Source organism: Uloborus diversus, chromosome 1 (assembly GCF_026930045.1).
Source record: "Uloborus diversus isolate 005 chromosome 1, Udiv.v.3.1, whole genome shotgun sequence".
Classification (NCBI taxonomy): domain Eukaryota; kingdom Metazoa; phylum Arthropoda; class Arachnida; order Araneae; family Uloboridae; genus Uloborus; species Uloborus diversus.
The window spans coordinates 114,573,231-114,587,954 of record NC_072731.1 but is presented as its reverse complement, the minus strand read 5'-3'; the positions used below and the strand labels follow the sequence as shown (position 1 = coordinate 114,587,954).

The 14,724-nt window shown below is 34.8% G+C and overlaps 1 protein-coding gene across 1 annotated transcript in view; it reads left to right on the top strand.

The window, feature by feature from the left end:
• LOC129231583 (transmembrane protein 184C-like) overlaps window positions 1–14,724 on the top strand; it is a 54,352-nt gene that overhangs the window by 22,660 nt on the left and 16,968 nt on the right. Inside the window, exon 7 of the mRNA XM_054865944.1 lies at window positions 9,919–10,018. Within this exon, the coding sequence (XP_054721919.1) occupies window positions 9,919–10,018 (100 nt within the window). The remainder of the gene's footprint in view (window positions 1–9,918; window positions 10,019–14,724) is intronic.

The following is a 14,724-nucleotide window of genomic DNA, read 5'->3' as shown; positions in this document are numbered from 1 at the left end:
GCTGGAAGTAAATCCCTCCTTTACTGCAAAAAAAGGGTCGTCGCTAAACACCTAATCAGTGGCGTAGCTACGCTTTCTGCCGCCCGGGGCGGGTCCTCAATTTGCCGCCCTTTTGATGGGAGATAACACATACATTAAAGAGTCAAAAGTATTTTAAAAAAGAAAAAATATTAAAAAAAAATGTTTTTCCTTCTTATTTCTCTTGCAGAATCAAAAAAAAAAAAAAAAGAATTCAGAGCTCCACCGAAAGATTCCAAAAGTTAAGTCAAAGTTGTTAATTTAAGCAATTTTTGGTAACGGTTTACAGAAAAAGAAGCTTTGAGCTCCCTCCAGATTTTTTTTTTTTTTCAAAATTAAAATCAGTTTTATGCTTTCTTTGGTGACGTTAGGGGGATTGGGAGTCCGCCAGGAAATTTTCTGAAACTGAAGTCTTAAAAAGGCAACTTTAGGCTATCTTTGGATACGTGAAGACGTTGGGGAAGGTTCAGCGGCGCTGTCCGGAAAGCTTTTCAACTAAACTTAAAAGCACGTAAATGTGGGCTGTATCTAGTGGTGTAAGGGCCTCCCTTCACTTCAATAAAGAGTTGATTTTCCTCCCGAAATATTTTCAAACTTGAAATCAATTTTAGTCTATATTTGATGACGTCAAAGAGAATATGGAACGTACGTGAGCTCTCGAGAAATTTTACCATGCTGAAGTTTCAAAAATGGAATTGTAGGCTATCTTTGACGGCATAAGTTTCCGGCTATTTCCAAAAATGTTGGGAAGTCAGATGGTTTTCATGTCTCCCAACGAAACTTTTTGAAAATGACGTCCTAAAAACGAAATGTTAGCCGTTGTTTGACGGACAACGTCATGAGAGAGAGAATTCGGAGGGGGATTTCCCACCCGAAATCTTTTTCGGAACTGTTGCTCATTTTAAACTCTTCATCCCTGAGAAAAGAAAAGCTTTACGGTCTTCCCTTAGAAATTTCTAAAAACGAAATTTGGAGCCACCTGTGATGACGTTAGGTTCGTGCACATTTGGGGTCCCTGCCTTAGAGTTTGTCTGAAATTTCAGTTTCTAAAACCCAACGTTAAGCTATTTTTGGAGACATTGGATGCGATGAGGATTTTAAAGTTCGAAGTTGATGTCCTTAATACAAATATTAGACTATCTTTAACCACGTTAAAGGAAGGATCAGGGCTTAACCGCCCTCAGGAGTTTGTTGATATTGAAATTTTTAAATCTCAATATTAGGCTAAAAGATGAGATGTAAAGGGATGTGGTGAGCGTTATCCTTTGGATATGTTTCGAGACTCAAGGCCTAAAACTGCACTTTTGGGCTGTTTGGTGACGTTAAGGAATAGGAAGGCTCTTCCGGTTGCTCTTCCCGAAAAATATGATACCGCCCTCAGTCTGTAGCTTCAGATGAAGGAAGAGAAAAAACAAACAGAGGTGTCCACAAGACCAACACGTGTTTTGTATTTGAGCATAATTTTATTATCAAAGTCCGTACCACAACCTTAGAATTTAAAGACCTTTTTTTTTTGACTCCATAAAAAGATCAAAAGCATGATTTACTAATTGGGGAAACGCGTTAAATTTTTTCGCATCAAAAGTGTGAAATTGCCGCCCCCGAAAAGTGCCGCCTGGGGCGGACTGCCCCCACCGCCCCTCCCTAGCTACGCCACTGCACCTAATACAGATTTTGAATTAAAAAAAAAAGTATCACTCAAATGTAACATGATTGCAAGTCGGATGGTGATAGCTCTGAGATTTGCATGAAGCTGTGACATTTAGAAATATTTCTGTATCGAAGATAAGGCACTTTTATTCAAACGTACTGCATGAAGAACTAGGAGTATCTGTTTATCAAATTTCATGCCAGAAATATTTTTACAACAGCTGTTTTCTTTTGTGAAGATATAACGAAGAGCGCTTTGAATGACATATTTTTCCAGGGTTTTATTATTTTAAAGTGAGTCAATGCAGCTGCTAATTTAAACCTGGCACTTCAATAGATTAAATTTGTTCTCTACTTGTTCTATTTCTTCACCTATTTTTTTTTTTTTTATTTTATTCTAAACCAACGTTGGTAATTATGCTAGATTTTTAAAAATTACTTTATTTATTTTTTTTATCATCCACTCTTTTCAGTTTCTACTTTGTTTTAATTTTTGTGATTTTCATGTTTTCCTTTATTTCTTAATTTATATCGCCTCTTTTTTTTGCCTTTCTGCAGCAGTCAATGCGATTTGTGCAATTTGTTTGAGGTTTATTAACGAAAACAGAAATGACTGATGTTACTGTGACTGATGTTACATACTTTAAATAAGTTTTAAATAAATAAATTCAAATATTTCTAAATATTTAAGGGATTAATACTAAAGATATCATCATAAATGAAGAGAGTATGACATTTTATAAACTTGGGTTTGTTTTTGTTTAAGCAATGCAAATTTTTATACAATTTTGTGACTGATGTTACATTAGAGTATGAACCCTAGTTTAAAAACAATTGCTACAAGAGAATTATAACAGTTTAAAATTTCTTTGTTGGTCTAATCTTTTCCTAGATAAACCACATTTCAAGAAAACATAAGATTGTAGACATAGCAATTAATTTCCTAAGTGAAAAAAAAGAGTAACTTTTAGAATCGTTAATGCAACGACACATGGGCACTGAGAAGTGTTGTCAAAATTTGCCTATAAAACTTATAAAAAATGTGCTGATAACTTTTTTCGCATAGTTTTATGAAAATACAGTCTTTTTTACCTCATATGAAAGAAAAAAATTACTGATACAAGGAGTTTTTTTTTTTACTGTGATGTCCCTAGTTTCATGGAATTGCCCCCTACTTTTTTTCCGATAAAATGTAACTCAGCAAATTTTCATTGGAAAATTTGATCATTACGATCTCTTTTTCCAATGAAATGTAGCTCAGCAAATTTTCATCGGAAAATTTGATCATCACAATTTCGTTTTTCAATGAAATTTCGCTTGGAAAATTTTCATCGGAAAATTTGATCGTTACGATCTTTTTTTCCGGTGAAATGCAGCTCGGCAAATTTTCATTAGAAAATTTGATCGTTCTCGGATTCTGATTGCAATGATATCAGCGTGCATTACGCGATGAGTTTAGGAGGAGTCGATGATCGACCGAGCAAAATCCGATGAGTTGATGCTACTTGGGTATCCATTAGTAATGTTTTGTGTAACTTGTTTGGGCTACTAACAAAATGTTAGAAGTTTCCACTTGCTGTCCCACGCACATGCTGAAATCCTTCTCACGTTTCCTGTCGCCAAAATTATTTCTAAAAATTCCTTTTATCACTTTTCTGGAGATCCTTTTGTCTTCTATAACATCCCTATTCTATGACCATCTATATTGATTCGGCTATTTTTTAACATTGTAGGCGATTTCCTAGTCGATTATTTAACATTCAATAGGCAGAGATTTTTAATAAGGATTTTTACAATCTATTTTTTCCTCATTTAAAATGGTGTTGCGTTTTTTTCTTCTGTTCTCATCGGTAATGTGGAATAATTTTGAAGTTCCCTAATTTGGGTGCGTTTTTTCAAAAATTAAGTTATGTGGTACTCCGGCCGAGCTGCCGATATATTTGTTGTTTTTTTTCGCTATACATGGTCTTTTGGTAATACTATACTTACATATACAGTGCTGTAGCTAGAGAAAAATATTTTAAAGAACGCACCTTTATCTTTTGGGTACGTGTCATGGTTGACAGATGTTTGTTTTGGAGTCCTTGAAAGTCAGTTTTGACAACTTATGCCAGTTTTATTTAAAAAGCAGATGTTTACTTTTAAAAAAAACTTAGTTTTGAGACCAGTTTACAGTAAATTGGCTGTAAATACGTTAATTCTTTTTAAATTAATGTCATCTTGTCTTTTTCCAAATCGTATTCTGAATAGCTTTAAAGAACATTAGTTCTGTATTTACTTCAACATTTGCTTTATTGTAATCTATCAAGAAATGCTTTCTCCTGGTTTACTTGCTGACGAGCGATGTGTTCCGAAACATGTGAGGCTCTTTTCAGAGTATGCTGCTAACACCTGCTGACGAAGAAGCAACTTAATTGTGCTTATCTGAACATTCTACACCTGACCCCAAATAAAATATTTTTTGATTAATTTTTCATAGACAAAATTTTTTCTTACTTTTAGATAATTTTAGTTATTTCTCTTTCAATGAATATTACTGATCTAATGAAACATTTCAACTGTACGTGAGTATTTTGTGCAGAGAGATCACCTGTAACTTTTTAAAATGAACGAGTTAAATGAACGGATCAAAAGAATGAACGGATTATTAAAAAGAACGACGTTGCCCACCTCTAGTAGCTAAAGCCCTCGATCCGTCTCTTAAGTGGCGACACGCTCCAGCGTCCGCCATTTTGTGTCGTTCCGCAACTTTCTCCCTATCTCAACAGTAGAAAAAGGCAGAGTTTCGCTCATTGAAAAGTATCTTTTTATCAACAAATGTTTGCAGATTTTTGATCGTAACTTATGTAACTGATAATATATGTACAAAAATGTTGAATTTTACCTTAGTAAAATATTTTTTTTATTATCAAACAGAATATTAGTAAAAAGCTGTTTTGAAGAAATTTTCGACTACTTTTAAGAGTAATTTCTTTTTTTCCCGCCATATAGACCTGAGTTACAAATTACTTGAAGTGTTTTAAATATGCGTTTTATTATTAGAAAGTTGGTGTAGTAGAACCAGGGGCGGATACAGAAAAATCTCTCGGAGGGGACCCGGGAAATTGAATAGCACCTCCTCCTTCCCCCTGCCACATACGGTGTTTCATAACAAGTTTTCATTACTTTATTTTAAAATGTCTTTTTTTTAAATTTTTTAGGATCCCTTAAGCTAATGATCCACTTCTAAGAACATACATATTATGTACCAATATACTTTTAATGTGGACGTAAAACATCTTTAACGTTTCAAGCCAATTAAATACTAAACCATAATAATGTTACCTAAATGCTATACAATTAGCGGATTTAATTTTAGGAACAATGTCGTAATGGTTATAGCACGAGGGCAAGGTTATTCAATAAGAAAAATATACCCATACCTCATTTGAGGTTTTAATATTATTTTATAGTATTTTAACTATAAAATATTATTTAAATAAGAAAATCATAGCTATTAAACATATAAGTTTTACTGAAAAATTCAGCACAATTTCTGTGTGGATTTCGAAGCAGTTGCTGACTGTTCTTGAAGCCATGATACAGTTGAGATAACATATTCATATTACATACCCCCTCCAATAATATCATGGTTTTCTCAAGAAACTACGATATGATTTCTTTCATTTTGCATTTTTTATAAGCTGAAAAAGATAAAGCTTTTACTTCGCAAATAGCTTCCTGGATCAAAATAATTCTTTTAGGCACGCCTGCACATTTTTTGAAGAATGTTAGTTATTGATTCCATCAAAGAAAAGTTAATGGACGAATCGCGATATTACGTTCCCTTGAATTCAAAACCAGCGAGTTAAATGTATAAATGTATTCTGCCACTCTAGGACTCTAGTATGACTTCTTTAGCAAACAAAAATGCTATTATTCAAAATATGCTCTATGTGTATTTGTGTTCTGTTTAATTAACTATATAAAAAAACGCTATGGAGAAGTCAATTAAAAAATAGTGAATAAAATATTTAAATATATTCATCCTTTGGGGGGGGGGGGGGGCACGGGCCTCCTGCCCCTCCCTTAAATCCACTACTGAGTAGAACAGTAGTGAGCTAAATTAATTATGTCATAAATTATTTGTGGGCAACAGTTTGAACTTATTCATGCAAAGCAGTATCATTTATATTACTAATGTGTGTAGTTTTCTTTCTTTCTTTTTTTTACCAACACTTTCTTGTTTCTCATGACGATTGTACATTAAAAAATGCCTTTCATTTAAACCTGATTTTTAAGGATACTACTAGTTCTTAAAAATTCAACGAACTGATAATAAAATGTAACCAGTTTTAAATCAATATTAAAAAAAAATAATAATAATTGAAATATTTGATACCAATAAGAATTCAAATAAAAGAGTGCAGATTACATCTGTGACGAACTGTTATAAATTAGTAATAATGAATTTGTAAATTCACAGATACTGGGATAAATCATATATATATATATTTTTTATTAAAAAAGTTTTCACATCAAAATAAAAATTAAACAAAAACAGATTTTTTCCGGGCAAAAAAAAAAAAAAAAATCTTCACGTAATTATATAACTTGGCTTGAGTTACATGTTACTGTAATCTCAAAGAAGCTTAATTTTTTTAATGATTAATTTCACACTTTTAATATCTTAATTTTTACGCGCAAAATACATAAATAATTAACTTGGCAACACACTGAAACTCATGGCTATGACACAATTAAAAGCAAAACGACGTGTTCTTAAAATAATTTTTCTACAGTTATTGAGACATTTTTAAACTAACTAAACAATAGAAAATTTACATTAAAAATAAATAAAATAACTAGTATATTTAAATTTTGGCGGTTTTGTTATCTTAAACTCAGAAAAATCAGTTTTGAAAACAGGGCAAATATTTTACTACTGCTAGCAGTTTATTAGGTGCCGTTACATAGTTGAGCTTTACAACATTTGAAGGAACTATTTATGATGATTTTAGTGAATGTCCTTATTATCCCATGAAAATTAACAAACCATCAGACAGTTTCATGAAAAGTAAAAAATATTACAATTTCAACAAGAGTTTCATAAAGTATCTGAAATTTTGACCCCCTTCACCCAAACCCTGAAAGGTAACACCTGGTTCAATGGGTGCTCTGATGCCGTTGATGTGATTTAAAATTTGAATTATTACAGCGTATTAGGTATGTAACTACGTTGTAATGTATCACTCGTATTTAAGGAATTTTATGTCAAATTCTCAATTTATATCTCTTGCCAGAGCAGAAAAAATTTACTCACAGTCTTGAAATGTTACGCAGTAGTTTGTGTGAGGAAGTTAAAAAATTACCTCACTAAGGCTTAAAGTTCAGCGGAATTTAAAATAGTTTGTAAATTTTCTCTTTATTTGATGTTTTTCTAAAAATCTCAAAAACTCAAGCCTCTTGTCAGAGCAGAAGGCATTAACTGGGAGTCACGAGATTTTCTATAGTAATTAGAGTCACAAATTTTCCGCGCTAAGGCTAAGTGCTTTGCAGAATTGTGATTGTTTTGGCCCATCCTAATGTATACATATGGTATTATCAATAGACCATGTATAACGAAAAAAGTAACAACAAATACATCAGTAGCTCAGCCGGAATACTGGATTACTTAATTTAAAAAAAGACTCACCTAAACATTAGGGAGCTTCAAAATTATTTCACAGTACCCATGATAACAGAAAAAAAAGACAACACTTTTTTAAATGGGAAAAAAAAATAGACAGCAATAATCCTAAATATCCTGAAATAAGTGACTTGGAAGTCGTCAAGTAAATTAAAAATAAAGCCAAATCAATATAGATGGTACTTGATAGATGTTATAGAAAACATAAGAATGGCCAGAAAAATGATAAATGGTATTTTTTGAAGGATTTTAACAGTTGCATGGGACAGTAAGTGGGCATTTTGTCAGCAACCCAAACAAGTTATACAAAACTTTACCAAAGGATACATTGGAGAATTGCAAAATAACTACAACGGTTAAAGAAAAATGATGAATAAAATGCAGAAAGTAAAAAGGTTCAAAATGAATGTATTGTACTGCACTAAGAAAAAGAAAGCTTGGAGATTAAAAAAAGAATTAAAAATTTAAAGATGAATGTATTTTTTCAATGCGTTTTTATCACAATTGCATCAATACAATGTTACAAACTGCTCATCGTTCAAATAAACGGTCATTCATTTTTTAAGTGAACGAATGGGTCCGTTCATTTTAAGGATTCGCTCTTTTACCCGTTCGTTCATAAACGAACGGGTATTAACATCTCTACTGCAAATTATTATTCCTTTCTGTTGTGATTTTTAGACAATTTTGTTTTTGTTCATGCTCATTTTATGTGTAAATGTGCTGTGAATAGTTACTTACTTCAAATCAGTGTTTCGGATTTTGTGTCATGCAAGAAATGTAAAATTTTAGTTTCCTGTTAGCGCAAAACCTTGTTATACGAGGGTTGACATAAATTAGACCCTTTCGTATTAGATGGAAAATGTACTGAAAGAAGCCGCATTTTGTTAGCAAAGGGGGCCCGTGCCCCCCCCAAAAGGATGAATTAATTTCACTTTTTAATTTTTTAATTGACTTTTGTTTTGCATTTTTTTTATATAGTTTATTAAAAAGAACATAAACACACACAGCATATTTTGAATAAAAGCATTTTTGTTTGCTAAAGAAGTGTTACTGGAGTCAGAGGCCCATTGTTGCAGAATACATTTAACTGACTGGTTTCGAATTCAAGGAACCGTATTATCAGGATTCCTCCACTAATTCTTCTTTGATGGAATCAATCATTAACTTTTTTTTGAATGTGCAGGCACACCTAAAAGAGTCATTTTGATCCAGGAACCTATTTGCGAAATAGTAGATTCCTTTTTCAGCTTATAAGAAAGCAAAATAAAAGAATCGTATGGTAGTTTCTTAGAAAAACCATGATTTTTAGTTAAAACGGCATGTACTATCAATATATTACCTTAACTGTGTCATGGCTTTAAGAACAAATCAGCAACTGTTTTAAAATTCACACAGAAGTAGTTTCTGAGTTCGTCGGTGGCGGGGGGGGGGGGGGGGTCTATTCAATTCCCCATTCCCTGTGCCCCCTTCAAAAGATTTTTTTTGTATCCGCTTCTGATGAGCATTGTAAGGAGCTAACCTTAATTTTTATTTCATAATAATAAATGTGCAATAACTTTTTAGTTTGGTCAGTTAGTTAATCTTTAATCACAATTTTTATGCTAAACAATCCTTTACTTCAGGCCCAGATCTATAACATTGGTGTTCCACTACAAATATTAACAAGCCCTATACATTTTTTCAACTCGTATCTGTGATGCCTATTTTATTTAAAGTCGCTATGTGAATTGGAACAGGATTGAAACTTTTTCTCAACACAAATTCAAAGGTCACTGTTAGAACAGGAAATATACTACTCCTTCACCTTCACGGCTTTCACAAGATGAACGCCAGAGTTCAAACCAAGTGATTTATTTTAATTATTATTATTTTAATTAAATTTAATCCATGTTCAAGAAAATTTTGTTGTACGTCAGACTACATTCTAAACCCTGACCGAAGAGTGTTTGTGATCCGAAACTTTCAAAAATCTTGGGTTGCTGTTTTTCGAAAATTTAGGGCTGACAACATTCTAAAACTGAAAAATTATTTAAAAAAAAAAAAAAAGAACTTGAAAAATAGTTATTTCAATGTTTTTTGTATGCAGTTTTGAATTTTTGTATATTTTTGTATGGGGAGGGGGTGGAGCTTCCTCATAGTTTTCAAAACTGTCAGTGTTTTCAGAAAATGTTACTTGAGTCCACTATCTCCCCTATCCATGATCCCCCCCCCCCCCAAAATAAAATACGGTATCTGCCCCTGATGAAGACAAGCTGGGTCCAGATTCTGGAGTTCTGTCAGATATTAATTATCAATAAAACATTCTACTTCTGCAACTTCTTAGCAGACACTCAAGTATTGTTCGAGGAAATTATACTTTTCAATCATGGTTAGAAAGAGTACTAAGGTAGCAGAAGGCTTAATTCATTTTACACACAAAACTTGAAGTGAGCGGGTAAAGAACTTTCATCATTTCTCAAACCAGAATAGCTTCATGTAAAAAAAAAAAATAAATAAATAAAAATTCCGTGGGTCATCCTAAATATTATTTTATGAGGTTTCTGGTATTTCGGATATGAAAGCTCTTTCTCCCATTTCAGCCAATCTGTAATCATTGCCATCCTGAGCTATGTCGGAATCATCACTGAATCCTTCTCAGCGCCAGGTGCGGATGTTGCTGAAGTGGGAAGAAGCTTACAGGTACTGAATCTTTTCTTCCTTTTCTTATTTCTAGCTCATAAGCAGACCCACATTCTTCTTTCCTCAAAAATTCATTTTTAATTTTAAGTTAATGCAGTGAAATCCTGTTACAACAAATACCAATATAATACCAATACAATGAAATATCGGTTTCAATGAAAGAAATTTTTAACCCCGGTTTAATTTCCATTACAGTACTCAAATTTCCGTACAATGAAATTTCCGTTACAGCGAACAAAATGTGCAGTCCCTTGAAGTTCATTATAACAGAATTTCTTTGTATCTAATAAAGATCATCCCAGTTCTATACTGATGCGTTAATTTCAGGACTACCGTGAGTTAGTCGCCACCAGATAGGGTTAGCAACAAAAAATATACCTATGCTCAAAAAAAAAAATCTTTCTGGACTTGGTGTAGTAATTGTCAGATTTCTTAGGCAGTAATACACAGTCCAGTCACATTAATGTGACCATCTGTCAAAAGCCAGAATAACCACCTTTCGCAGAGTGGACTGCTGCGAGACGTGCAGGAAGAGAGTCACTTAGGTCCCTGAAGGTGTTCTCTAGGATGTTTAGCCATGCCGACTCTAATGCCATGGCCAGCTGCGCTAGATTACGCGGTTGAGGATCCATGGCGCGGACAACTTGATCGAGATGGTCCCACAGATGCTCGATTGGGTTTAAGTCAGGTGAGTTTGCTGGCCAGGGGAGGACGGTAAACTCATCCTGGTGCTCTTCGAACCACGCACGTACACTGGCAGCTGTATGGCACCTCGCATTGTCCTGCTGGAAGATGCCATCATCCTGAGGAAAAACAATGCACATGTAGGGGTGGACATGGTCCGCAATTACAGATGTGTACTTGTATTGATCCATTGTGCCTTCCACAATGATCAGTGAACCCAGAGAATGCCAGGAAAACATTCCCTAGACCATAATGCTCCCGCCTCCAGCTTGGACTGTTCCTGCAATGGTTGCAGGGTGGTTCCTTTCAGAGGTTTCACGCCTTATACACTAACGTCCATCTGTCTGATGGAGCATAATGTTTACCATAAAATATTATTTTATTTTTGTTCTCGGTCCACAGCCAATAATTTAAAGAAAATAATTTAAAGTTAAATGTACCTACTTTAAGCCCAGTCTGGTAAAAGTAGAACTAGTCAACTAGTTGGTGCTAACACTTCAATCGACAATTCCCTCATGCCATAATTAATGGCGACTGTTTACTAAAACCATTGAAGATTGCATGTCTCGATGTGTCGATTCAGAAAAAGTTGAGTTGTCACCTGATGGATTCGAATAAATTCCACTTGTTGACCGCACGTGCTATGGAGAGGAGTAGGAATATTCGCGGCAGTGGAATAAACAAATGAGTGATTGTTGAAGTAGAAGTTAGTGTGGTGACGTCATCGAGGCATGGAATCTCATTGGCTGATAAAACATATATATTGAGGTGGGTGGCATCACTCTCTCTCTCTTCTCTCAACGATCCCCAGTTTTGTTTTGATCGTGAAACCTAGTTCGGCTCACGTGTGGGGGGGGGGGGGTTTCCCCGCGATGCTATCAGGGCTTTTTTAGTGGGATGTGAATGGTGATGAATATTCACCTTGCTTTTCAAGTATTGAAATTTTCCAAGTCCTGGAATTAGAATGAGTCCAGGTGAAGAAACACTTGTGTTGTGTCCGGCCAATTGATATTGCCGGGGAAGTGAGTTCCTAAAAGTCTACCTGAGATGTTCACCGATCTCCGAACTGTCTAATGTTGCCTTCCTGTTACGGGCGTTCCTGAAGTGTGATCCGGGGGACTTTTTGTGTTTCTGGACGTGGATCGTTCGGACTTTCCAGTGACTACATCGACAGATTGGTGACATTTTTACTTCCTTTTACAAAAAAGGAAGTATTGTATTCGCGAAAAAATTTTCACTCAAAAATCGCCCTTAATTTCCATTTTGCTCACCCCCAAATGAATGTTGAGTTTTTTTTTCGATTCGACCACATGCGGAAAAGTGCCTAAGAATGTATAGACACGCGAAATATCCATTTTGACCATCACCGAGGTAATTACAACAACTTTTCTCGTGACGTCTGTATGTATGTGCGTATGTGCGTTAGGGTGTCCCGTCCATATATGAGAAGAAAAAAAATTTTGAGCTACACTATCACAAGAGGTGTCAAAATTTGCGAAATTTTTCACAGATCACGAAAAAGGTAAAAAAAATGGAATTGCGTGTCCTCTTGAGGGCTCTACCGCTCTTTGAAGTTTTGCATATTTTACATTTTTGACAGACCTAAACGATATGATTTAAAAAATAAAAAAATAAAGTTTAGAAAGCATTTTATTTAAGAAACTAATGAAACAAAGCACAAGAAAACAAAATAAACAAACTACAGTTTATAAATAATGACATAAGTTTAGAATTTAAACTTATTTTTGTGTCCAAAATTTGGCATTTCTGCGCGAGATTGCAACCTGGTTCTAACGAAGCCATCTCTAGAAGTAGCGTTAGTAACACTTTGTGAAGCCTGTGTTATTAGTTTAACACATCTTTCCACAGATTGTGAGTGGCAAGGAAAGTCAACGATTTCCAAGCTATTTTTTTTTGCCATAATTTGAAGGTTCTTGTTAGAAATATGTCGAAGAACCGGTGGTGCTGTAACCTGGCACTCTTGCCAGAAAATTATTTCTGTATAATCTTTAGCAGAGAAGTTAATTTTTGGTGTTTTAAATATTCTGCGTTTAGTGCTACTTTCAGCCTTTCTAGCTTTTTTTATTCTTCGTAATGCTAACTCCCGAATGTGCTCCCTATCATCAAACAACATACAGACCAGCAGGTTTTCTGGGTGCGCAAAAAAAGCATTTCTTTTGATAACAGAATACACAACAGATTTCAAGTTTTCGGGTAAAAATCGAGAGTACACAATCATTTGAAAAAGATGTTTGACTGCTTCCTTAAAAGATGACTTTTGCTTGATTAAGAACCAAACTGGAGCGTACACTTTAACCACATAGTTAACAAGCAATCGCAAATTTTCTGTTGGATTAAGAGTACTTACATAAAGTCTGAGTATACGATTAGCAGAAGTAAGCCATTTTGAGTGCGCCATTTTTCCAGGTTGGCGATTTGCCAGCTCAGGACTACAGAAACCAGTTGATACAGATTGACAAATCTCATAAAGATATTTTTGATCCGTGCTTAGTTCAACAACCACATTTTTCGGCAAATTAGGAAAATTACCATCCACCGCGCAAAAAGACAATGTCATTTTATTTTCACAACCAGCTAACTGTTTTCCAATAGGTCCGGAATATTCTTTAGGACCCAAAGTGCAACCATCTAAGGTCAAGAATAAATGACGAAGGGGTAATTCGTTGGCATGAAGCATACACACACACCCATTGCAATGGTCTTTCCAAATACTCCTCTAAATATTGAATCACGCCACCCTTCCAACCGGTGTTTATTGCAGTTCCGTCACATCCAACACAAATCACGTCTTCTAAATTCAAGCATTGACCTTCTAATAGAGCTGTAATCGAAGTTAGAATTGCCTTTGCAGTGCCACGACTTGGCGTTGTGTGTCCCAAATAAATTGATCCGGGTTCTGCTAAAATTGAGATGTGCTCTTCTAAAATTTCTTTGCGATGGTAACGAGCTCCTATTTTCTCATTTATCAGAGTCTTGTCTTTACGTCCATCAAAGTAAATGCTTTTTATAACAATACTTCCAATATCTTTGGAAGCTTCTTTCCGAGCTTTAGCTACAGCTCTGTGGATTTGGTTTTTATCAACAACTAGACTTAAATCTTCTTTTGAAACCAAGCCGACATCAGCTAAAACTGCAGAAACAACAGCAGCAGCAGATCGCGTCGACAAAACTTCTCTATCACAGACCTTAGCAACTGTTGGCAAGATCAGTGTATTCCTATTTGTCGTTGAAGTTGATGGTGTCCCTGTAGAGGCCGTATTCGTCTCTGTTATGGGATACGTTTCTGGAGAAAATTCACGCATCGAACCGTCATCAAAATTTGCTGAGACAGAATCGTTATTTTCAGTAGAAGACTTTTTTGCTGCCCTTTCAAGTTTTCTCTGCTGTTGTTTCATTAATCTAGCTGTTTCTTTCTTATCGACACCTCTTATCACCATTTTCCTGTCATTTCTTTGATCCAACAAGAAACTTCTCTCATTGATGGGAACTTTTTTAGGTTTTAAACACGAACAAGACTCAAATACAGGACACTTACAAGCCGCAACGTCCAAGAGCTTCTCAGATGACTCTAAAAAGCACTTCAGTTTATTTTCAAAACTATCACTTCGTTGGCTTCTGGGGTATCGTTTCAAATTGACATACTTTTCGAAATAGAATTTTAATAATTGAATTACTCGTTACTTAGTTACGATTGGAATTGAAGCTTTTGTCCAAATACTGTTGATTTTTTCAGAAACAATTGTATATATATCTGAACTGGAAGGGTCCTTTCCATTATGCATACATTTCTGTTCGCTCCTGACAAATAAAATAAATTTTATGACGTCTTTTACAGTAGGTAGCTGCCGATCATCAAGTTCCTTGTAGGGTCCCAGTATAGCACAAGTAGTCTCACTACGTCTCGAAATCATTACTTAAAACTAACAGAATCGGCATATAACACTAACAATTGCAACTGTACTTTTATAGCATTAAAATTACTTTGGCTATGAAGAAAACAC